At 41.2% G+C, this 25,175-nt stretch overlaps 1 protein-coding gene across 1 annotated transcript in view; it reads left to right on the forward strand.

The window, feature by feature from the left end:
- The window catches only part of NPHP1 (nephrocystin 1), a 36,424-nt gene that overhangs the window by 5,962 nt on the left and 5,287 nt on the right, over window positions 1-25,175 (forward strand). The window contains exons 6-17 of the mRNA XM_050952268.1: window positions 1,462-1,563; window positions 2,391-2,491; window positions 2,978-3,020; window positions 3,357-3,441; window positions 4,057-4,151; window positions 5,513-5,641; window positions 6,729-6,803; window positions 8,948-9,058; window positions 11,276-11,358; window positions 16,670-16,746; window positions 18,249-18,348; window positions 20,335-20,447. Of these exons, the coding sequence (XP_050808225.1) occupies window positions 1,462-1,563; window positions 2,391-2,491; window positions 2,978-3,020; window positions 3,357-3,441; window positions 4,057-4,151; window positions 5,513-5,641; window positions 6,729-6,803; window positions 8,948-9,058; window positions 11,276-11,358; window positions 16,670-16,746; window positions 18,249-18,348; window positions 20,335-20,447 (1,114 nt within the window). The remainder of the gene's footprint in view (window positions 1-1,461; window positions 1,564-2,390; window positions 2,492-2,977; window positions 3,021-3,356; window positions 3,442-4,056; window positions 4,152-5,512; window positions 5,642-6,728; window positions 6,804-8,947; window positions 9,059-11,275; window positions 11,359-16,669; window positions 16,747-18,248; window positions 18,349-20,334; window positions 20,448-25,175) is intronic.

Genomic DNA, 25,175 nt, shown 5'->3' on the forward strand with positions numbered 1-25,175 from the left:
CCAGGTGTTCTTGAACTGGGGAAAGTGACCCCTCGGGGGGTGGGGAGGTTATTTGGTGAGGGGTCTCAAGCTGTCAGCCTCCACCCCAAGCCCGGCTTCACTTCCAGCATTTATATTGGTGTTAAATATTTTAAAAGTGTTTTTAATTTATAAGGGGGAATTTCATTCAGAGCTTGCTGTGTAAAAGGGGTCACCAATACAGAAGTTTGAGAACCACTGTTCTAGACATGCCATCTTGTCAGACTATCCTGTCTATACAAAATAGTGCTTCTGGAGTAATCCTCCTATTCAGCTGCTCTGACCACATCCAGTTCCCTGCACTTGCTGCTTATTTTTTTTCCTCATCAAATTCAAGCTCCTTATGCACATCTTCAGATCTCTACATAAACCTCAGCCCTTCCTATGTCCCTCTTAAGTCTCTTTCTTTGTTGCTCCCTTTGTTTCCTTTTCCCACTCTTGCCTTTGTACCTTTCATGTTCCCTTAAACTTGGGGTAGCCTCTTATTTTTGTCCACTGAGCATTTCTCCATACTCCTTTAATATCCATTTTCCCATGAATCTTTTCTACACTGGTCTTAACAAAGACTCACCATCACCTCCATTATCTGATGTGCTGTCATATGTTCTGTCTTAGATTGTGAACTATTTAGGGCTGGGCTGTATCTTATCTTTGTTAAAGAACAGTGTGTGTGTGCTTCAAAAATGGTTAGTAATCTCTGGTTGGAAATGTTGTGATGAAGCTTTTTCAGACTACTGTTTGGAGCAAAGCAGTCAAGAAAACTCCTTACAGATGCACACTTCACAGTGAAATCCGTCCATGCTTTTAAAAACACTTTAACAAACTGAAGAATGCCAAAGCCCAAACTAGCATGGTGGGGCTATGAGCTACCATGTGGCACATGGGTGTTTGGGCCTCTGTCTCTTGTTTCTGGCCGTTTGAATGTGAAGAACCATCTAGCAACCACTCCTTTTGACTCAGAAGCATATTTGATAGACGAGCTCTGAAAGGAGCCTTTGTGGCTGGAATCTGTAAGCTTAAGTATCTTTGTTTACATTTCCCCAAAATCTACTGTGCCTTCAAGAGCCGCTGAGCAAGAGGAAATCTTGGAGGCATATTCTGAATGGTTGGCCTGTAACTCTACTGAAATGCCTTATAAATTTTGTTTCTTATCTAAAAATAAAGTTGAGCTTTTACCACCACTGGATATCAGGAAAAAGTAAACTAGTTCACTAAAACTGCAGTTGTTTCAAAGAATTCATTATAAACCAGAATATGAAATCATCAGGGTAAACCAGTCCTAGATAAATATTAAGATTTAAGAACAAATTAAAAGACAGTTGCATTTTATTCTAAAAGACAGAATGTGGCCGACTGTTGTTCCATGAGAAATTTTTAAACATCTGACTATCAATGCATTTGTCTCTTTTCTTCTCTCTGTCCGCCCGCCCCACATTACTGAAGAAAGGTGAAGTGTTGCTCATACTTGACAAAAAGCCTGATGGTTGGTGGATTGCTACAAATTCCAAAGGGGAGAGAGGCCTTGTTCCTAAAACCTATCTCATGGTTAGTATGCTTCCATCTTCTTCCTTTGTATTTGTACATCAGAAATATGATGGGTGAGAGTGTATAAAGCTACAGATGGTTAGCAAAGCATTTTTTCTCACTTCACAAAGATAAATTATATTGCTGTTAATTTTTTGTAAACAAAAGCAGGACCCTTGAAACATGAGCTTTGACATGTAAGGGCTGCTGTGAATGCCTAGTAGTGCTATAGAGTAATTCATATTCTGAGCGTAAAGAACTCTTTCAAAAGCTCCTTTTAACTTTGTGCCAAAGTTTTTGTGCCCCTTGAAGACTTATTTAGGTGCATACATGGCATTTGTGCACTTAATTTGGGTAGATGTTTAATGAGAAAACATGATGCACACATTTGCATTTAGATAACCCACTTGGGTAGATCGAGTCCTGCTTGAAGTCTGACCTTTTGTATCTTGTTGCATTGCACTGATGGTTCTCTCTTGTGAGAGAGCCTTGCAGGGCCAAATCACAGCACATCAAATAGCTATGGTTACTTTGTACTTCGAGGTTCAGGTGCATTTTCCTCTCTGAGGAGGCTTGCTCTGGAAATGAACTCTCTTGTTTACTATTTTAAGAGGCAAAAACTTGCTGCAATAAAAAATGTAAACTTACTGACTTTAGCTGCAGAACCAAGGATCACATCATATTCTCATGGTACCCTGTAGATGTCAGTCATTTTGTTCCCTGACCATTAAAACCAGCTAAGCTCCTCTTCTGAGCTATGGAAACATCATGATGAGTGCTCAGACTGTTTTTAAAACCTGAACTATGAAGTAGGTAAAACACTTGATAACTTTAACCCTGAATTACAGGCCTGCAATAAAGGAGTTGGCCAAGAGCCAAGTGAAGAGGAAAGTGAGGAAGACATAGAGGTGGTTGATGAAACAGCAGATAAAACTGAAATTAAAAGAAGGTAAAATGAGGTTGTATTGGAGAAAATGAAGTGAAATGTAACCCCCTCCTTGTCGTCTTTATTTTTTTTAATGTGTGTGGTAAATTATTTGAAATGCAATACTTTGTCAGTTATGTTTCTCTTGGTCTGTAGCAATGGCTTTTTCAGTACAGAGACAGCTGAATTTATTGTGTAGATTTCCAGTTTGAACTTTGCTTTCAACTTCCAGTCATTTCTTTCTTTACTAGGGTTTTTTCCCCCCTCATAAAACCAAAGAGTGGCTTCTGTCCTAGCTCCATAAACCACTCCACAGAGTGCAAAATAGTAATGTGTTTCCTAGCTACCTGCTGATGGGCACATCCACCTGATGTACTAGATTTCCATCATTCAGCGACAGATACATGTGTTTTATAGATATAGTAATTGTTCATTATGCATCCGTATGCTGGAAATACATTCATAATGTTTTGCTTTATGGTATCCTTTTATTTCCCACTCTACCTGCAGAACAGATTCTCACTGGAGTGCTGTTAGAAAAGCTATCACAGAGGTGGGTATATTTCTTATGATATTATTCATGTTGTAATGTCAGTGTAATTCGTGGCTACGCTGTTTCTCGACAAAGCAAGTTCTGTCAGTGTGGTGTAGCAAAATGGAAGGTTGTATATGATCCTCCATGAGGTCAGTCTGAGGATGTTTTATGCTGAGAGGCCAAAATAGCTCTTAAATACCTTAGGGGAACAGGTGACTGAATCCCAAGGTTTGTGTGTTTTCCTTTGTGATTGCCTGGCTTGGGATTGGAAGTTAGGATAAGGACATAAGCTAGTTGGTGGTTAATGAAAATTGCAGCAAATTTAGAAAAAAAAAAACCCTATGTTTTGAGCAGAATAATACCGTTGATGTGTTGGCAACCATGGGAGCTGTTCCTGCAGGATTCCGACCATCAACTCTCTCCCAGCTCTTAGAAGAAGGTAAGATTCTCTTGCAGTAATTGCAGTGCAGGATTCATTGTCATCTGTGATGAGTTTCTGGTCCAAATTACTAGTCTGTTAAGAACAGTCTCTTTCATCTTAAATTATTCATGATTGGTTGCCCATACTGGTTGTATATGACTCAGTAGTGTGTAAGAGTCTTCCTAGTTTCTTTCTTCATTCATCTGAATCCTGAAATCCTGGCTCCATTGAAGTTAATGGCAAAACTCTCTGTGACCTCGATGATTTAACCCCTGGAAGGGGAGAAATCTCCAAGACAGTTCCTGTAGGCAGTGTAGAATAAGAATCCTAAAACCTCCTTTTCCCCCTCCCCTGCCACAATTTCTGTAGCCGTGGCTTAATTGTGGATTTAATTCCTTTAAGCTCGAGAGGGCACTTGAAGAATGTTGATAGCAATGTTTTTTAATTAATTGTACTTTTTGTTTTCCTTTTGTCCTAAGAAATAAGATGGTGTGGTTAGAAACCACTGTGTTCCATAGATGGATGTTTCCCTGTAATGATGAAATCTATAACTAAATTGAATCTATGCCATTAGGAGAGATGGGTGAGTGAGTGGAAACAATATAATAAAATCTTAAAACGTTGTTTTTCTAGGAAATCAGTTTCAAGCCAGTTACTTCATACAGCCTGAATTGACTCCTTCACAGCTGGCTTTCAAAGACCTAATATGGAACCCTGAAAAAGACACTGTAAGTAATCTCTGTTGATAAAGTTCTGAATGCTGTCGCTTTTAGGATAGATGACCAGAGTCTTTAGATGAAGACGTCCAGAGCCCAGAAAACAAATACCATGTTGTTCATAAATATTGAAGTAAGATAAATGTTAACATTCTTCTATGTCACACCAGGGCATTCCAGGCAGTAGATATTATCTCATCCTACTAGCTGACAGCCAGAACATCAAAAGAAACGTGATGTCAGACACTAGATAAGAGCCAATTCCAGCTGAGCATACCTGTTGCTTTCCTGTCTTCCAGGTGAAACAGCTGAACTAATCTTTTAGTTAGATCTTAAACTTTTGTCTGACATTGTGAAATCCCTTGGTTCAGTTAAGTAGTTGTTTTTCACTGGGAGGTTTTGGTTCATTTTCTAACATAACTTTGCAACATCATTTGAATATTGGAGTGGCAAAAGTGCATGTAAGCCAGGCATTTAGAAGAGAGTAGCTCAGAAAATTGAAATGCCAGACTTCCTCCTGGGTCTTTGCTTTGTTATCAGTGGGAGAACCTACTGTTTGCCACATTAAATTAACTTGCATCTTCCACGTTTATGGATGTGAATTACAATACAATGTCATTGTCATAACACGAAGAGATGATCTGCACCAACCATTCCAGCTTACAGTGGATAGACAGGATGTTCTCAGCCCTGTGTCTTGTCTGAGGGTACACTATAGGACACAAACTCCTGGTACATGTTCCAGATGGACATGGAAGAGTGTTGAACTTGGCCTGTATCTGGAGTGTGGATCTGTGGACAAAACTGAAGGGTGAGTGGGTAGAGTGGTGTATCTTGCCCACTGTGGCATGGTAGAGCAGCTTCAGATGTTTGTCATTATTAAAAACAACCTGTGTTGTGCAAATAAGTGGCCTTTGTCCAACCTTAACTGTAACTTGACAGTGCTTTTTGCCACAGCTTGTTAGATGGCTTTTTATAAAAATACTTTGTGATAACTTGATGGAGGTGAAATAGAGCTGGTCTCAAGCCAGACCCTGGTAGACCTATGTTCATAAAAGCACCATGATACTTAACATTAATTAGCACACTTGTTGTCTGAGCAGAACGGCCAAGAGCTGAATGGCATGGAGACTGACTGTTGTCCCCTAGAGGGGGTCTCTGCACAAAAGGGTTGAGATATTGCAGAAAAGCTTTTCTGTTGCCCTTGTGCTATACCTGTTCTGTGGATAGAGTAATCCAGTCTCCATGGCACTGTGACACCTGTCACAAGCCCTGAACACACACACACAGTATAAAACACATAACTATACTATACTTTTTAGGAGGACCATGTAGATTTAATTTTCTGTTTTATTATTTTTTCTGCTTCACAGATTCAGCCAAGACCAACTCGAGTATCACTGATTTTAACTTTATGGAGTTGTAAAATGATTCCTCTTCCAGGAGTGAGCATACAGGTTCTCAGCAGACATGTTCGACTCTGTCTTTTTGATGGTAACAGGGTGAGTTGCTCTGATGCAATAAAATATAACATTCCAGACACCGTGAAGTTAAAACATGATATATTTAAGGGATTTCTGAATGAATTTAAAATGGTCACATTTGGGCTGCCTCTTATTATGGCTAAAATTTTCGAAAGTGCCTAAGTGATGGAGGAGGTTAAGTTCCATTTTTAAAAGTGACTGAAACGTTTAGGAGCCCAAGTCTCATTAAAAATCAACAGGACTTGGACTTCTAAATGCCTCAGTCACTTTTCAAAATGAGACTTAACTTCTAAGTCACCTAGGTTCTTCTGAAAATTTTAACCTAGGGCCCCAATTTCGTCTAACCCATTTATGATGCTTTTTACACACAAGAAACAGATCTGCTGAGTACGTGCTATTTTTTTTACAGTCACTTTTTGGAGTACAATTATACTTCCATCTTAATTGCAGTTTACACACCTTGAAAAAGTAATATGAAAATGAAATATATAAACTTACTATAACTGGGATAATTTTAGGGACTTTTTTTTAAAAAAGAGCTTTCTGTAAACTCACGTTGTTTTAGTAAATACTTAATGCAGATCTATTTGTTTGTCTAGAAAGCACCAAGCATACTTATACCATTGTATAAATTATAGACAAAACATTAGTTTCTTAAATCCAGATGAATAAAAATCTTATAATCCAGAGTTGCAAAATTCTGAAAATCTTTTATAATCTGCCACCAACCTCTGTGGAGTCCTCAGAGTTCAGAGGAACTCTCCTCATTCATTTCACCCCACTATTCTCACCCCTACATCAAATCAGATATGTTCATGACTGAAGCAGTGTGGCATTGCACCTACTGCAGCTGCTACTAAGTTGCTAAAAGCATTGCTAGAGAGGCTGTGCTTGGTGATTCTTCTTTCAGGGAATGCGATTCCTCTGCAGTGTTCGTAACATGTCCTAGCTAAGAAGGGTGAAGGACAGACATGGTCTGATCCTGCATTGCAATGCAGAGAGCTGGACTAGCCTTGCATGATCCTATATTTTCTTAGAGCTACATAATTTTCCAGAAAACTAGTTTTTAATATTTTCCTCACCATAATTTCCTATCTCATTTTAGGTACTGAGTAACATTCATACAGTTAGAGCTACATGGCAACCTAAAAATCCCAAGACGTGGACCTTCTCTCCACGGGTAGGTATATAGCATAGCAAATGGACTTGGCCAGTATGTGTGTGTATCTGCTAGTTGTAATACAGCATACTTAGATGTTGTCAGCCAATAGGTTCATCTCACTTTTAGTCTTACAAAATGAGACTGATCTGTACTGTGCCTGAGGCATTTAGCTCTCAAAAACATTAGCTCTGAATGAAGAGCCATGTCTTGGAAACACTTGCTATCGAGTATAGTACTTAGTACACAGTAATCCCAGCGACTGCATGGTGATAAAGCACAATGCTTGGTAGTGTTTGCAGGATTGGGCCCTAACACCGCATCTCTGTTGGCTCACTTTAGTCAACACTGTTTCAATTTCTCTCGGCCAACAGATCTGACCAATACATTTTCAGTTTGGGTCAGTTTGATGTTGATGATAATACATGGCAGTCTCCACCCATCGATCTCAAAACCTTCTACAAAATACAGTAAATGTTGTAAGGCCTGCAGCTACACCGCCTCAGAGAGGAACCGTTAAGGTTTTATTAGCTAATCAGGATTGGGTTAGGTGTAGGCTTGGCAGAATTCCATTTTTTTTCAGTTTCAACAATATTGATTTTATTTTTTTTTCCAATTCTTAATTATTTTTATTTTTACAGTTGTGGGAAATTAATGGAGGATAGTGTTGGGGTTTGATAGGAGCCATTCAGCAGTAGGATGGCCTCCCCCATGGTTGAGGGCTTGTCCTTCTCCTCCCGGGCCTGTCCAGGGGGTCTCTGCTCTGGCCAGCCAAGACCATAGCCTTCCCCATACCTTGCGTCTGCAGGGATCCATTGTCACCAGCTCTGTAGTCCCATGACAGCAGGGCAGCAGAGAGCTCTGTGCCGCTGTGGGGCCGGTGACATGCCATTCTCGCAGGCACAAGGTGCGCGGGGGAGGATGTACTTGTGCTGGCTGTTGCCTATGGATAATTTTTTTTGTTGATTTCAGTGTGAAGTTGATATGACATTTCACGACAACTGTCAATTTAAATTGAATCCTGCTAAATAAAGTTGTGTGTACCAAGGAAATGCTGTGAGGAACGGGTGTTAGTTATTCAGCAGGTGGCACTCTGTGCTTGGAATCAGTATAAACTTGAACACTAGAATATGTTATTAGCAGGACCGGCGCTAGGGTTTTGAGCGCCCTAGGCGGACGGCAATTTCCCCGCCCTGCGCGCTGGTCCTGCGGCTCCGGTGGAGCTGCTGCAGTGGTGCCTGCGGGCGGTCCGGTGCTCCGCGGCGCTGGTGGAGCTGCCGCAGTCGTGCCTGTGGGAGGTCCACTGGAGCCGTGCGAGCAGCCGACCGTCCACAGGCACAATTGCGGCAGCTCCACCCGGAGCTGCCTGCCGCCCCCTCCGGACACCCTGGGCTGCCGGCTGCCGCAGCTTCCTGACCCAGGGTCAGTGCGCCTCCATGGCAGCCAGCAGCCCGGGGTTTCCCTGGGCCAGGGGACGCCTGCCCCTGGGCTGTCGGGGCTGCGCCCTGACCCAGGGGACCCCCTGGACTGCCGGCTGCTGCGGCGGCGCCCTGACCCAGGGGACACCCTGGGCTGCCGGTTGCCGCTGGCAGCTCAGACTCACTCTCTGTCCCAGCAGCAGCGGCTGCTCAACCATTTAAAAAAAATTTCGGGGCCCTTTTTGGCACCCTCAAATCTCGGCGCCCTAGGCAACCGCCTAGTCCGCCTAAATGGTTGCACCGACCCTGGTTATTAGCAATGGAAAGGAGGAGAGTGCTGCTGTGAATAAACTTCCTTTGTATTTTCGTTATCACAGCTTATGACTGATAACCTGCCTTAAACTGATGTTGTGTAGGATCACTGTACGCTGTCAAAGAACTGTTGTATGTTAACCCCAGTGGTGGCTGTGTTTCTCTGGTGGGCAAAATCGTCTCTTATTTGTAAAATGCTTTGAGAGCCGATCATTACTAAAGGAGTTACTTTTACAGATTAGCAGCATTTTATGGAAAAACAGAATGAGAATAGTATTTTTTGCCTTAAATTGAATCTTTTTAGTTAAAATAAAGTGATGAATAATGAGATTGAGTCTTTTACAGAAGATCCTAGAATCAATGTGTTCAGATTTATTTAAAAATTGGAATCTTGAAGATCTACACTCACATCTTGTTTTTGTTTTAATTTATTAGGTAACAGGCATCTTACCCAGCCTGCTTGATGGTGACTGTTTCATCAGGTCCAGTTCTTCATCTCCAGACATTGGTATATTATTTGAACTTGGCCTCACTTATATTCGCAATGTAAGCATATAAAGATGGATACATTTTCAAAACTTAATGTTTTATTATTAACTTCCAGAATCTCAACTTCAAACAATCATAGTACAATAGAAAACGTCTTGTTTTTTATTTTTCCTTGGCTTTACTAGTTTTTTTTAAGTGATTTTTAGTGCTAGTCAAATGTTAGATTGACAGCAGTGGAAACTGAAGTCCCATTAATCCACGGAAAAGGTACAACATCCATCTCACCCCACCCACTACCCTCTATGGAGGAATAGAAAGGTAGTTTTCACTCCTTGTTTAGCAATCAAAACACTCTCTTTCTGATCACTGGTCATCAGAGAGTTTTACTTGTCCTGAAAGCATTTTTACTGGTCTTCCAAAGATCTGACATGCATTGTGATTATTAAGGACCAATTTCTTATCATTCTGGTTATCATCTTGCTTTCCCCATTACCTTCCAATTTTGACATGATTAATAGCTCATAATCAAATTGTTCAAGAATAATCTTTTATATAATTTGAAAGCTGAAATTGCAAACTCTTTAAAAAATGTACAACATACTGGTTTCTATCTCTAGTGGTTACTATCTGTCTGATTTGGTATTTATAAGGATTGAGACTAGAGGGTGATGTTATCAGAGGCATGAGCTCCCATGAACTCAGATATAAAAACAAATAATTACACCACTGGAAAGCAGAAAATCTTCGCGTTCATTTCGGATGGTTCATGAAATATTGGCTCTGAAGAATCACTTGTTCCTCTGTCTAACAGTACTTTTTGCCATTGTTTCAGGACAGAATATAGCAAGTTCAACATGGGTCATATAGTCCCTTTCTGCTGAGTCACCACATTAACTGTGATTTTTCCCCTGTAGCAGGTATAATTTCGTGGTCTAGGTCGAGGAGAATTGTCTGTATAAATAGACTAGCTCGGTGTCTTTTGATCATTGGTGGTCTGGAGGGGCCTGTTGGGGAATGATGGCCTTCATTATGCTATTTGTCTAGTCAGGATTTTATTAAGGATGTGTGTCTAGGATATGGTTGTACAAGGGCTAGCGTTTGTGCAAACACCCTGTTGATCTTAATAATACCTAGCTCTTGTGTAACACTTTCCATCTGTTGATTTCAAAGCACATTTTACAAAGAAGGTAGGGATCAGTATCTCCATTTTACACATGGGAAAACTGAGGCACAGAGAGGCAAAGTAACTCTCCCAGGGTCACCCAGCAGGCCAGTGATGGAGCAGGGAATGGGACTCTGGAATCCTGAGTCCCAGTCCAGTGTTCTATCCACCAAGCAACGCTGCCTCCATTACAAGTAAAATATTCTAGTGTTTGTGGTCACTGATATTATAAAAATGGTTGTTATAGATTGATAAGCTTCACTCAATTAATTTTTTTTCTCAGTGCATCACTAAAAGTTGTTTGGAAGTTTTACAACTATGCATTCCCTTACTGAGGGCTTGTCTACATGGTGCAGCAAAGTATGCCAGAGGGTGAGATATGTGAAGTGCAGTAATGTGTTGCACTCTACCCTCCCCATGTAGACCCTGCCGGTGTGCTCTAAAAAGTACCTAGTTTGTGTTAACCTAGTCATGTTAACCCAGTGTACTTTGCTGGCCCTGCGTAGGCAAGTCTTAATGTCTTGCTTTCTTTAGAATTAATCTTATCTTTGCATTTCCTGGCTTTCTAAAGCTTGTTTTTTTTTTTTTTTATAAATTACAACATTTTTGTAAGGTTTTTTAATTCTTAAATTGCTGTTATGAATGCGCAACCTCAACTCCAGTTTAACTGGTGGTGATTGTTGTTTGTCTGATAATGTAATTTCAAATGTCTGTGGGTGAGTGGATTTGTTGTTTGTATTTTTTTAAGTTCACCGTAGACTAAAGGTAACTTCGGACACACAGTTGGACAGATATTTTCATGTGGTAATAGTTGCACAATTGTCTAATTCCAGCCCAACCTTTATTTGAAAATCAGGCCCATAATCTCTATTTAACTTTTTGGTTGCTTGCAAACACATACATAACACACACAAGGTTAGGGCAAAAGACACTCAAAATGTTGTGATCAATACCCAAGCCCCTGAAATTTTCAAGATATGTTTACATAGTTCTGGAACCTTTCAGATTTTTAAGGGAGATCTTTTAACTATGGTTCCACAAAATGTCATTCATTTCTTCGGTTTTCTATTTTTAGCTGGCTGCATAAGTTTTATTCTTCTCTTACTTTCTAGTCAACTGGTGAAAGAGGAGAGTTAAGCTGTGGTTGGGCATTTCTAAAACTCTTCGACTCCAGTGGAATTCCAGTTTCTTCCAAGTAAGTTGGCTATATTTTTTTTAAACTCATACTTTTGCTTGCATTTTTGATATAAATTTTTTTGTTGCAGTTAGCAGTAGAGCTGGAATTTCACATGTATTAACTGTATATATAAGGGCATGTGTATTTAATTGTAGAAAAGTTAATCAGATTTGGGATTCTAATATTCAGGTGATCTGGAACTTCTAATCAGCATGTTTTTGTCCTAACTATCCATCCCTCAAAGGCTCAAAATTAAGTATCCAAAAACTAGAATGCAAGTGTATTTTGCAAATCTTTATTTACAGAATGATTGTTTTTTATTTAGATTACTACACAGATATGAGGTTAAGTGGAAAAAAAATTAAAAATCCAATTTATTAATCCCCATTGATACTCAGTTTATATTTTTGCATTTATCTTGGCCTAGACAGTGAAAATCAATTTGGTCACTTTAACTTTTTCATAGATCCATAGTCTATAAGGCCAGAAGGGACAACTGTGATCATCTAGTCCATAGAACTTCCCTGGATTAATTCCTATTGGAACTAGAGAATTTGTTTCAGAAAAATATCCAATCTTGATTTTAAAATGGTCAGTGATGGCAAATCCACACAACCCTTGGTAAGTTGTACCAATGGTTAATTAACCTCACTTAAAATTCTGCACCTTGTTTGCAGTCTGAGTTTGTCTAGCTTCAACTTCCAGCCTTTGGATCTTGTTAAATCTTTGTCTGCTGGACTGAAAAGACCATTATTAAGTTTTTGTTCCCCGTGCAGGTACTTATAAATTGTGATCAAGTCACCCCTTAACATTCTCTTTGTTAAATTGAATATATTGAGCTCCTATCATGTGTGTTTTGTTTACAGGTTTATGTCTAATATTCCAAAAGCTTATGCTTCAAGGCTTCAGCCAGCTACCTGTAGGGATCAAGAAGGGATTTTTTCCCCTCTATTCCCCCCAGTGTATTCTGGGATTTTTGGTCTCCTTCATTTGAAGGATCAGAGATGGCTACTGCTGGCGATGGAACACTGGACAGGGTGTATCATGGCTCTGAGGTGGCATCAAGCATTTCTCTGTCTCTCTCTCTGTGCTTGACTGGCTGGTTCTTAGTCATATACTCTGGGGCTAATAGATCACCATAAGTGGGGTCAGTGTAGGGGACCAGGGCGGGGGCAGTTTGGCTCAGCAGTCACAGCTGAGCTGGGGTTCACACATCAAGAAATGTCGTTGGTGAACAGGGGTTGAGGAATCGTTAAAACCGGGTTCCATAAGCAAGTGTTGGAATCAGAGTCAGTCTGGCATCAGAAACTGGAGATCAGAGAGACCACCAGCTGGAGTCAGAAGGCAAGAGTCAGAACTGGGCTGGGGTCAGAGACTGTTGATTAGGAGATGAGGTGAGGCTTGGAGTTGCTCCAGGCCAGAAGTCTGTGTGCGTTGCCCAGACAGCTTCCTGGGGCACCCTCCAGGGTTAAATAGTGTGACTGGCCGATCAGAGGTCTGCAGAGTGTTGTCGCTCTGGATTCTTTGGACGGTACTTCCTGTGGCTCCTACTCCCTGTGCTCCCTGGCTAGGGCTCTACATGGCCTCCCAGTGGCACTGTGAGAATATTAGCCATCTCAGGCTCTGCAAACGTGGGTTCTAATCTGTGGATCCTTACAGTCAGGAAGAAATTGCCCCCCAGATGAGATTGGCAGTGGCCTTCCTCTGCAGAGTGTTGGTATGGGTCATATGCCAGGATTATCTAGGTGTATCTAACTTAATCATTTTCGTGCCATTGCGGTGACCTTGGTCTCTCCTATTCTCTGCCTGTGGCACATAATGGTCTAGTCTTCTGTGGGCTGTAATACGGTGGTCCAATTTCAGTTGTTGGGTTTAGTGTGCGGGTGTTGGGTGGTGGTTAGTGGCCTGTGATATACTGGAGGTCAGATTAGAGGTCTGTGATATAAAGAAGTCCCTTCTGCCCTTAAGCGCTAGGACTCTCTAAAGCATTTTCTCCAATCCTTTAATTGTTCTTGTGGCACTTTTCTGAGCCCTCTCCAGTTTATCAACATCATTCTTGAACTGTGGGCACCAGAACTGGGCACAGGATTCCAGCAGTGGTCACACCAGTGCCAAACGCAGAGGTAAAACAACCTCTCTACTCCTACTCAAGATTACCCTGTTTATGTATCTGTAGACAAGCAGACTCACCCCTGCGGTGCCTCCTGCTGGTGACTCCTGGGAATTAGCTCATTCCAGCTCCAGAGCGCCCTCTGCAGGCCGGTGATCCACCTGTCCTCTGGCCCTCATGTCCCTCCCTGGACCCGGTGCGCTTTTACCGGGGGTGCTGCCCTTGGCAGTAACCCCTCAGTCTTAGGGTCTCCCCTCCCTGGGGAACCCCCACCCACTATCCCCACAGAATATGGCCACTGCCAGTATCATCTAGCCCCCACACCCTGGGGCAGACCACAGTATCAGCCTGCTCATCCCTGGCAAGGTTGGGTTTGGACCTGCTGCCTTGGCCTACCCCTGGGCTGCCCTCTGCAACCCCCAGTACCCGTTGGCCTTGTGCTAGGCCACAGCCTGGGACTTTCCAGGTTGGAGCTCCCCAGCTCCTCTGCCTTTCCCCAGCCCTGCTCCACTCAGGTACCCTGTGTCCAGCTCCCTGCAGCCAGGCCCATCTCCCTCTATAGCTAGAGAGAGACCATCTAGGCTGCTGGCTCCCAGCCTCTTATAGGGGCCAGCTGGGCCTGACTGGGGCATGGCCACAGCTGAACCTACCCTCCCTAATCAGCCCAGACTTCTTGCCCCAGCCACAGCCCTCTCCTGGGCTGTTTTAAGCTCTTCAGGGCAGGAGCGGGGGACCACCCTGCTACAGTATCCCAGGATGGCATTATCCCTTTTGGCCCCAGCATCGCACCAGGAGCTCATGTTCAGCTGATTATCCACCATGACTCCAAAATCATTTTCAGAATCACTCCTTCTTAGGATGGAGTCCCTCGTCCTGTAACTTATAGGTCCTTAGTGCTTCAAAATGCTACAGGGTAATATTTGTTTGTTTAAAAACACTGTGGAATTCACTACCACAAGAAAGGACTGACACTGCTCTTACTGTTGGCAGAACTAAACACAAATCAAAACAAGCAGCTTACTCTGCCCATCCAAGGGGACAGAATGAGGAAGATTGTTTTGTTTTAAAAAGTTGTGAGATGTTCCCATCAGTTGATGATGGATGCAGCAGAAAAACCTAAACAGATTAAAAACAACCTCATGTGAAAATTTACCAAAGTTCTTTAAATGGCTGAATTGAACAAGACACAAATAGGCTTAACTTGGGCTATCCATCCCCATAATTCCATGCAATTGCTTCAAGCTTTAGAGGGGAAAACCAAATTAGTCCTAATTGTCTGAGTAATTTGACCATTTGAATAGCGAACCACTCTCTAATGTGCTTTATTTTTTCACCTTGGTTTTAGTATATATGTACACGATGTTCTAATTTAAGTACTGGAATTATAACCTCACCACACTCCAATGCCATGGCTAGCCCTCCTTACAAAGAGAATAAATTATATCAATTTGAAATGCTAGCAACAAGTGTGCAATTATTAGCAATTTCTAAGAGCAAAATTATTCAGATGGACACACCTCTGGGTTGCATTATCAAAATCTGCACTTTCTGTCCTTCTCTCATATAGGTGCACATTCCTTTCTTCTCCTTCCAAAATGGCATCAATCTTAAAATGATAGGTGAGATGTGAAGTCATTTTGAGTTGGGGTTTTACTCCAGTATGAACAGTGTTGCCCAACATTCACTGCTATAAACATATGGTTTGTTTCTTCAGTACTTCAATAAAGAAGGCCAGGCAAGACAGAACTGACTAATCAATTTAACACTTTCAGACACTGACATTCTTTTGGTTTTATACTTCGTGGGCTCATCCCAAGAAAGTACCACATAAGGCATGCCTTTCTCACCACATGTTCTGCTAGTTTGAGTCAAATTAGGCCAAAGGACCTAATAGTGGAATAATTGAATGGAATGGGATTCGAACTGAAACTTGGGGTCATCTATTACGTATTCACTCCATCAGCAGCTTCTGAGATATCACACTTGCTAAATGGATGTGTAAAGTCTAGTAACATACACTGAGCTATTTGAAATATGTCTCAATCTAGCCTGACTCAAATCTAAATAGGTCCAAACCATTTTAAAAAAATCTTGCTAATAGATGTGCACTCTCCTACTGTGCATAATTAATGTTTTAGTGACTAATTGCATTGTTTGCTCTGTCTCCCATAAACGTTATATCTGCTTTGACAAATGGAGTAAAATAGGGTAGAAGATGAAGTGAGCTTTGAAGAATAAAAAAGAAATCTACTGTCTGCTCTGTCAATACTCCTTTTAACAATGAAAAGCATATAGTGCAAGAGAAAAGAGTTTTCTTCTCATTTCTTTTCTCTTACTGTATTGATGATCCTTCCATAAGACTCATGTCCTGCCCTGCTGCTAATACAGCAATGTGAATACAGTGTCTAGAATTTTGAAATGAAATGTTTATCTTCAGGATGAAAACTTTCAAGCTTTGATGGCTAAACTTTGACTCATGAATTAACATTTAGCTGTCTAAATTAAATATGGATTCAGGAGATTGAGTTTAGGCACCAAAGTCAGTGTGGATTTAGGAGCCTAACTTAAGTGATACAAATTTTAAAATTTCTCAAGTAGTAGTAGAAGTCTCAAGTAGTAAGTGAGCAGAAATCTTGTGCCTGTTAAGTTACCAAATTTATTGAAGCACGAGAAATGTCAGAAAGTTGGGTCTAGAATCATCCATTAGAAATGTCACCTTTGAATGATTGAGCAGTGTCAACACATTCAGTTTCACATTATTAAAATATACTTTTATAAATACCTTTGGTTGCTGTTTGAATGAACAAATACAATTGACACAAGATGAAGACTGCAATGTGTGAATATGTGAGTGAGAAGAGACCTTTGTTCAGACTGAAGAAATACAGGTTTTTGGGAATGAAAACATGATGAATTTTTTGTTGTTTCATTTTAAACAACACTTTTGGACTTGCATTTAAGAGAATTATTGCTAGTACTTGTTTTGAAATGTGGCTTATTTGTTACTGTAGAAGAGAATCTTCAGGCTTGCTTCTTGAGTTTCAACTGTCGTGAGTGATAAAGCAAAATCAGCTCCTATTAAAATATGAATAATAAAGCAAAGATTTCTCTTATTTTTAAAGAAAAGAGATTCAGTTTTTATTTTCAGAGAAAAGTGATGCTATTATTTTCATTTCCCTCTGATTATGTTTATTAAAGTATATTACTGTTTATTTACAGGACATATGAGCTGCTTTTGAATGGTGGCACACCCTATGAGAGAGGTGTTGAGGTGGACCCATCAATATCAAGAAGAGGTACAGTTTCACATGTACATTACATAAATGAAATGACACATAACAGTTGGTTACTGTATTTTGCAACCTTGCAAGCTTATAAATCCTCTGAGGTTCTGAGTGGAGCCTGTAACTATGCTTGACATTCAGAGTCCCTTTGGCAAATTGCAGAGAGAGGGAAAAGAGCAAGCATGAGCTCAAAAACAGTTTTATTTTACAAACAATGAGGAAATTGACTTTATTCTAAACTTGTTACTGATCTTCATTCATGCCAATGTATTATCAGCATTATCTATAGTATCTATAATTATGTTCTTCAAATGGAGACAAGCAGGAAGAGACGGGTAATAAAACAAATATGTGGCAAGATGATGATAGATTTTTATTGCCACTTTTTTGTGATAACCCACATTATTCAGACTTGGCTTCAACTTACACCAAAATGTAGTTACCTCAAAGAGATGGCAAACTTTTTTTTTAATAACATATCCTTCCAAATAAGCTCTCCATGCCCTGATTCTCTGAAATAGACCTTAGCAGTGGAGGGCAAAACCCAGCTTCCATTAAATTATCCTTTAAATAGTACCCCAAATGAAGGGGTGAAGAGAGGTTGTTTGGGTGCTGGCTAGAAGAATTCTTCTGTTTGTGTCTGTGTCAATTTGATGTTAACATTGGCTGATGTCATCATTGTTTAGGTGAGTGTTACTCTTACCTTGTCTTAAGAGTTCCATGATTTTTAATGGCTGAGATTTGTTTGTTTAAATGGATGCATACAATAGTGTATTGTTTCCTGAATTGCACTTAGCAGCCTTAAATAAGTGACTTGTTATAGAATATGTAGTGTGTGTGTGTATATCCTCCACTGCAGTAAATGAAATCCCACCATAAGTGGGTTCAAATGATGCACTGTCGATATTTTAACCAGCGGGTGCCCCCAGTGTTCCTCCTTGGCTGTGATAAACTCAGTTTGCCAGAGATGCTTGTCGTTGCAGGGCGTGGACCATCTCGGCCAATCCCGACTCCCTCCAAACCAATGACCTGCTCTTCTCTTTCTTTGTTCTGTTTCGTTTGTCCCTCCCCTCCTCAGCATTGTGTCAAGGGCCGGAACAACAGGTTGAAAGAGCGTATGTCTCTACTTTGACTGAAAAATCATACACTAGTGCCAAGCTTCCTTTCATAGATAAGCACTGACTGTGCTATGCCTCTCTCAAGCATAAGATGCACCCGAGGCTACGCATAAAACAAATCAGAAAAAAGTTATTTGGTTCTTGCTGCCTAGATCATGAGGTTATGCAAGTGCACTTAGGAGATGTTGACTTCAGAATGTGCTAATTTTAAATGATTTTATTTCTTGGTTCAGAATCAGAAAGGAAGTTTCCTTTTCATGCTTGAAAAGTGGACTTGGAAACTTAGCTTCACTTTGCCATGTGCATATTTAAATGTGCCTTCTCATTTTATAATACTCAAACATCAAAACTAAAATCAGATGTTTAAAAGGTAATTTCAACTGTTTATGTCTTAAGCAAGCAGTAGTGTTTTCCATCAGATGATAACACTGAAGAAACAGCCTCAACTTCTAGTGAAACTGAGATCATTAAGCACACGATCAAAAGGCATCCTGAAGTAAGTGTTCTATGTGTGTAAAAATAAAGTGAAGATCTGTCCATGATAATTTGTGTCCGTGGATCAATTCTAATTTAATGTATAACTGAAAAAAGTTGATCACCAAGTTTTATCTGTGTTTTTTGTTTTAGAAAGCTCTCTGTCTATGTACTTGTATAGCCTCAATTACCATAGTATAAACACATATTCCACAAATGTTAATCAAACCATACAATTCATGAGTTGGGGAAGTATTGTTGTCAGGCAGATTGAGTGACTTCCCTGAGGTCACAAAGGAAAACTGAAGAACTGGGAACTGAAGCTAGCTCCCGAGTCCTTGTCCACTGCCTTAAGTACAAGAGCATCCTTCCTCTTTATATCAGAGGGGTAGCCGTGTTAGTCTGGATCTGTAAAAGCAGCAAAGAATCCTGTGGCACCTTATAGACTAACAGACGTTTTGGAGCATGAGCTTTCGTGGGTGAATACCCACTTCCTCAGATGCACGTAATGGAAATTTCCAGGGGCAGGTATATATATGCTAGCAAGCAAGCTAGAGAGAACTGACCTCGTTATCTCTAGCTTGCTTGCTAGCATATATATACCTGCCCCTGGAAATTTCCATTACGTGCATCTGAGGAAGTGGGTATTCACCCACGAAAGCTCATGCTCCAAAACGTCTGTTAGTCTATAAGGTGCCACAGGATTCTTTGCTGCTTTTTCCTCTTTATAGGTCCCCTAGTGGAGAGTGCTTACTCCAGAATTGTAATCTCTATAGAAAACAGTGACCATTGAGGCTATGTATGTTCCCCTCAAAGAACTGAATGTGTGGTACAGGGTTATATAATGGTCATTGGCGGAGTCACCTGCTAACGAAAGCAGGACCAGAAAGAACTCACAAGACCACCGCAAAGGATGATTAATTTCCTTAGCAACACTACAAATGTTGATAGTGACTTATCACATATTATTAGCCCACTGTGATTTTTCTCTCAAGACAATATCCTCCTTCCCTAGAACAGGTTCAGTGGAGGAATCTAAAAAATGGGATTGGCATTAATGGAAGAAAGTGGCCAAACTCACTCTCCTATAAAACAGCAGATATGCTGGCTTACTTGGTGGCATCACTATGATATAGAGAACAATTGGCTTAACATTCTGCATTGCCTCTGGAAGTACATAGTTGGAGTGTTCTGTTTGAAGGACTAGAATTCTTTAGCCAAAAAAAAAAGAAGTGTGAAACTGGAGGCAATTAAGGATTCAAATTTGATACAAGTCTTTGGGTTTATATCGGGTTGAAGCTAGGGGAGCCAAGGCTATTTACACCAACTGAAGATCTGGCCCAGACTTTGGAAGTCAAGAGAATATATTTTGGTGCTTTGGGGAAGGTCAGCATGTGGCGTGTGTGTGAATTAAATATAGGCACATGGTTACTATTTCAAGATTCGTACGTAATTTATACTTTGTATTGGAGAGTAAGCTTCTTTAAGAGTGCGATCTGAATTTAGACTGGCAATACCGGCAGCAGTTGCTATATACACTGATTTGGCAATTATGGCTTGATCCTCCCACTTTGTAATCAATGGGTGTTTTGCCATGGACTTCGTCAGAAGAAGAATCAGACCCTTTAAAGAACAATTTATTCTCTCCAAAGTGTCTCCTGTGTAGAGTTTAAAAATATTTCTGCCTGGGGAAAATCTGAAATTAGATGTGCATTTTAATGACTGTTCTTCCATTTACACAATCAAATTCACAATACTTTTGACTAGCTCTCAATTTTTTCCTTCTTTAAACAGTCGGAGTCATTTATTGGTGGCACCGAACTGCTTCTCACAGTGTATGCATAAAGCACATGATCATAGTGATGACTTTGTGAACCTGTAACTTCATATAATATATGTTTGTTCATATACATTGATATGGCTGTAATATGTTTTCCACCTTATGGGAATGCATTGCATGAGTTGTTTTGGAAACAAATCTATAACTTTTTATTTCTCTTTCTAACAGTCTGCTACCAGAAACATTAATTGGCAGTATGTGCTACATTCATCTCTTGATATTTTATCGACAAATTCTCAGTGATGTGCTGCTAAAGGACAGAATAAGCATGCAAAGTGCTGGTAAGAATTGTTCTGGTGAAAAAGAGTCAGATGGGAAAAGGTAGTGTTGGTATTCTCGGCTTCTGGTCACTTTTTCAGGAAGAGAATATTTCCAGAATTACTAGAAGTTAGGCCTAGCAGAATATAGTACAATACATGCACCCAAGTTTGTATAGATTTTACTTTTCTAAAAAGTTTAAAGATTTGCACAATATAATAGATCTCAGCCAATTAGGATGGCAATGTGTTGTTTTTGTAAAGTAATCATTTGTCATTAACTCCAGTTTAAGAAAGATCTGGGGCCCAGTGTGTTAACTGCCTTATATTTCTTGCCGTCTTATGCAGTTTTACCTACATGTTCCAATTTTCAGAAGTATGAATGAAAATAGCACACCATATCTAGAGTGTATAGACGTTCTATAACCATTCAGTCTGGAGGAACTTCATTTGCGGTTTCCAGTGGAAACTGAATGAAACCTCTTCTCCCTCAGCCATTTTTAGAGTCTCTTGTTTCTACTCAAGAGTCTTTTTTAAAAAGTTTATTAAGTATTTATTTGTATTTCAGGCTAGTAATATTTTAACTTACATCAAGTGAGTTGTCATATTTGACTAAAGTTCTCACAGTGGAATGCAAACATAGCAAGCATAGTTTTGTTTTCAGTGAAGCGTAAAAGTCTACAATAAAAATTATTTTGAAAAAGAAGTATTTGGTGAATAAGGGCCACAAGTGTTGCCAGACATTCACTGAGGAGTTAGGAATTCCTCATCTCTCAGAATCACAATGTTGCATTCCCTGTGTTTCCACGTTATCTCCGAATTCTGCTACGATGCTTTAACAATGTTGAGCATGCATGTTTGCAGTGTACAGTGTGATAGTTAATGTCCCTAAAGGACATTTTATCAGGTGCCACAGGACTCTTTGCTGCTGTCCCTGAAGGAGGGCTTTTTTTCACTCTTGAAAGTGTTTACAAGTGCCTTTAACTGCCAGGATCCAAACCAAACTTGTTCATTTTTTATATGTATATTCTCATGGTATCTGCAAATGAATGGGAAACTGGTTCTATCATTATGGTTAATAATTCTTCTCATGTTCCCCTAATCATGAGGGTAGGCAGGAGAGGAGAAGGGGAGCTCTTAAAACCTGTGTCTGACAGCAGAAAGAATTAAATCAATTAGTCTTAATAGATACAGGTTTAGACATATTCCTTTCAGTAAAAGTATAACAATTTTACTGTGTTCTCTAATTGTGACTGTTTAAAAAGCCACAATGTAATACATCACGAGTTTTAACCATGGTGTAGTAGGTTGATATTTGTTCATACTTTAGAATGAGGCTATCTGAAGATTTCTTGGTCTTTCTTCTCTATCTTCCCCCTAGACTTTCTAAATAATGTACAGTCTACTGCCAGGGTAAGGACTTCTGTAGTGCTCGTACCAATAAAATTAAGCCAACATTTCTAGTTCATATTTAGATACCCAAATACGTTTAATTTTCAAAGGTGCTCAAAGTCATAATTCCCGTCATGGCTTCCAGAGAGGTAATCTGCATTGTGGATACTCAGCACGTCTGAAAATAAGAGTCTTTAATTTTTATCATATATAACCTCTTATTATTACTATTACATGAAATTAGACTCTGAAGATAAACTCATTTAGTAGATTATTGGATTTTTAAGGCCAAAAGGGACCATTGTGATCATTGAATATGACCTCCTACTTAACAGCCCAGAGAATCTCACACAGTGATTCCTGCAATAATTTATAACTTCAGTTTGAGCTATAGCATGCCTTTTGGAAAGACAGTCTCTTGATTTAGAGACTCCAAGTGATGGAGAATCCTCCACATCCTTAATAAGTTGTTCCAGTGGTCAGTTACCCTTACTGTTAAGTTTCTGCCTTATTCTTCATCAAGAGATTGCACATGTCGATTCCACTGTAGGTGTGTGTGTGCCTTGTGCATAGTTCTCAGAGAACTTTTTCCCTCAATAGTACCTGTTTGGGTGGGTTAAACCCCTCTGTCACCATGTGCCACCGTGTGCTGATATGAGAGGGCAGAGCCACCCCTCAGTTCTTTCTATCGCCAGTGACTGTAAGAGTGGGTCCACTCTTGCTTTCGCAGGTTTCTCTCTCTCACGCTTTGTTCATAGTGTGTTTCTCGTTGGATGCTTAGGAGTGAGGTTATGTAGTATACAGTTAGTGGTAGTGGTAGGCTTTTTGCTGCTAGGTCCATTTTGGACCAGATTTGGTTTTCAGGACCAGAGCCGTGCCTTGCTCCCCAGGGTTCAGGTCCTGCTGGTTCTGTGCCAGACTGATGCCGGTCAGTAATCCACACCCCAGCTGCCTAAAGTTTTTGGGGGAGGCCCACGTCTGTCACAGCTGTTACGTTTGTAGAGGGTATAAGCTGTGCTCAAAAAAAAAAAAATACAGCACTTCGCCCTCCATTGGACTGTCATGTTCAGAGCATTCTCTGAGAGGGGCATCAGTGCCTAATACGCCTCTCGAGATGTTTTCAGCTCCATGTTCAGTGTCTCTGGTACCAAAGGAGAGAGACAGAGCTGCCAAAGACATGGTACCTCACTCAGCAAGACTTTTGGTACCAAGGCCCAAAAAAGCCAGGCCTCTGCAAAGGACTCTGAGGGAAAGCATTCCCCAGAGTGCTCCTCTCCTGCAAAGGGGGGTTAGTTGACTCTGGGACCTGTGTCAGGTCCATCAAAGCCAACCCCTGACATTTCTATTAATCAAACCCAGGATCCAGTTCCAGTTCTGACGACACTGGAAGCCTATGCTGCCGCCTTGGTACCGGTGTCCCTAGTAATGCAAGAAGGGTTTCAGCTGGTATCAGCAACTGAAATCTTTGCACGAGCCCCGCAGGAACATGAGGTACCAATGCTGCTTCCAGTGCCTAGAAGGCTGGTATTTTCCAGGGGCAAGCCACTGTTAATATCCCTGGTAGTGCCATCTCCAGCTTTGACTTAACTGTCTCCTGTCCACACGAGTTCAGCTCCACCATTGTCAAGGTACTCAGTCATCATCATCAGATTCTGAAGTGGGATCTTTTGTGTCCCATACCAGACAGGAAGCTTATTCTCCATCTGAGCAGTGGGGTCCATGGATGTCTTAACAGTCCCAATAAGGGGCAGTGGCCGGCACAGCTGTGGGGCCCACCACCACCATATCCGTGGCTGTTCTGGATGCCTTGAGGTGTCTCTCCCCCTGCTAGGACCTCTCCTCATCCATGTGAGCTAGCTTCTTCGAGGCTGCACAGAAATCATCAGCACTGCACACAACATTCCCCAATGCCCAGTATCAAGCCACTGGAAGTTGCTCAGACAGCTCCTCCTCCAGCAGAAGCAGATCAGCCATTGCCTCAGCATCCTGATGCGTCTTCATCCTCATCAACAGGTGAGGCTGTAGGGATGGTGAGCAATTCTCCCCTGCCAGAGCATTACAGGGCTCACCAAGAACTGCTTTATGCAGTGTAGTTGTAGCTGTGTTGGTCCCAGGATGTGAGAGAGATAAGATGGGTAAGGTAATGTCTTTCATGAAATGCGTGGTGCTGGTAGCTGCATATCAAAGGAGATTGGGAGTCCATGTCTTTCCCTACCTGGACATTGACTAGTAAGGGGCAGGTCTGAATCTCAAGTTCTGTCCAACATGGCCATCATTCAGTCGATCTTCAATGCACTGGAGGTATTACTCTGGACAAATTATTTCTAGAACCTGTGCAAAGAATAAAGTTTATCAGAACACTTCCGGATGCTACATAAGCCAGAACATTTGTGCTCCATAAAGATTCCCTAATTCTCCAAGACCTATTACTGCATCGAAAAGTGCATCTTATTACCACAATGCGCACTTGCATCAGACTTCTGGGGTACATGGCAGCATGTGTGTATGTGGTAGAGCATGCTAGCCTTTACCTCAGGAGGCCTCAGGGATGGCTAGCGTCAGTGTATGCCCCCTGTTGACATCGTTTAGACAAAGTGATTCATATTCCAGAGATGGTTTTGTCCTTCCTGGATTGGGGGACAGGCCCTCAGAATGTTAGTGTGGGAACTCCCTTTGTTTTTCTGCAGCTGGTGCTCCCACTGATTCCAGATGCCTCATCCCTGGCTTGTGTGGCACATATTGGAGCCCTACAAACCCAAGGGCTCTGGTTCTCACAGGAGCCAAGGGGTCATAAAAACCTTGGAAACTATGTGCTATCTGTCTAGCCTGTTCAGCCTTCTGCCCAAATATTCTGGGGGAAAACGTGCTAGTGTTAATGGACAATACAGCAACTATGTTTTATGTAAACAGACAGCGAGTGGTGCGTTCGTCCCAATGGTACCAGGGGGCAGTTCTACTCTGGGAGATCTGCATAACCAATTCCATTACCTCAAAGTGACATACCACCTGAGAGAGTAGAACACACTGGCAGATCACCTAGGCAGACCTTTCTCCTCTCACCACAAGTGGGTGGTGCATCCAGACATGGCCAGGTCCATCTTCCAGCTGCAGGAATTCCCCAAGTGGACTTGTTTACAACAAAGACCAATGCCATCGGTTCTGCTCGCAAGGGGGTCACAGCCCTGTATCTTTGATGGACACTTTCCTGCTATCATGGAGAAACTCCCTGCTGTATGCTTGTCCTCCAAAACCATTACTGTCCAGAGTTCTATTCAAGGCCAAGTAGGATCATGCTTGCCTCATTCTAATAGCACCAGCATGGCTCTGCCAGCGTTGGTTCTTGACCCAGTTAGCATTGTT

This window comes from Gopherus flavomarginatus, chromosome 4, assembly GCF_025201925.1.
Source record: "Gopherus flavomarginatus isolate rGopFla2 chromosome 4, rGopFla2.mat.asm, whole genome shotgun sequence".
NCBI classification, from domain to species: domain Eukaryota; kingdom Metazoa; phylum Chordata; order Testudines; family Testudinidae; genus Gopherus; species Gopherus flavomarginatus.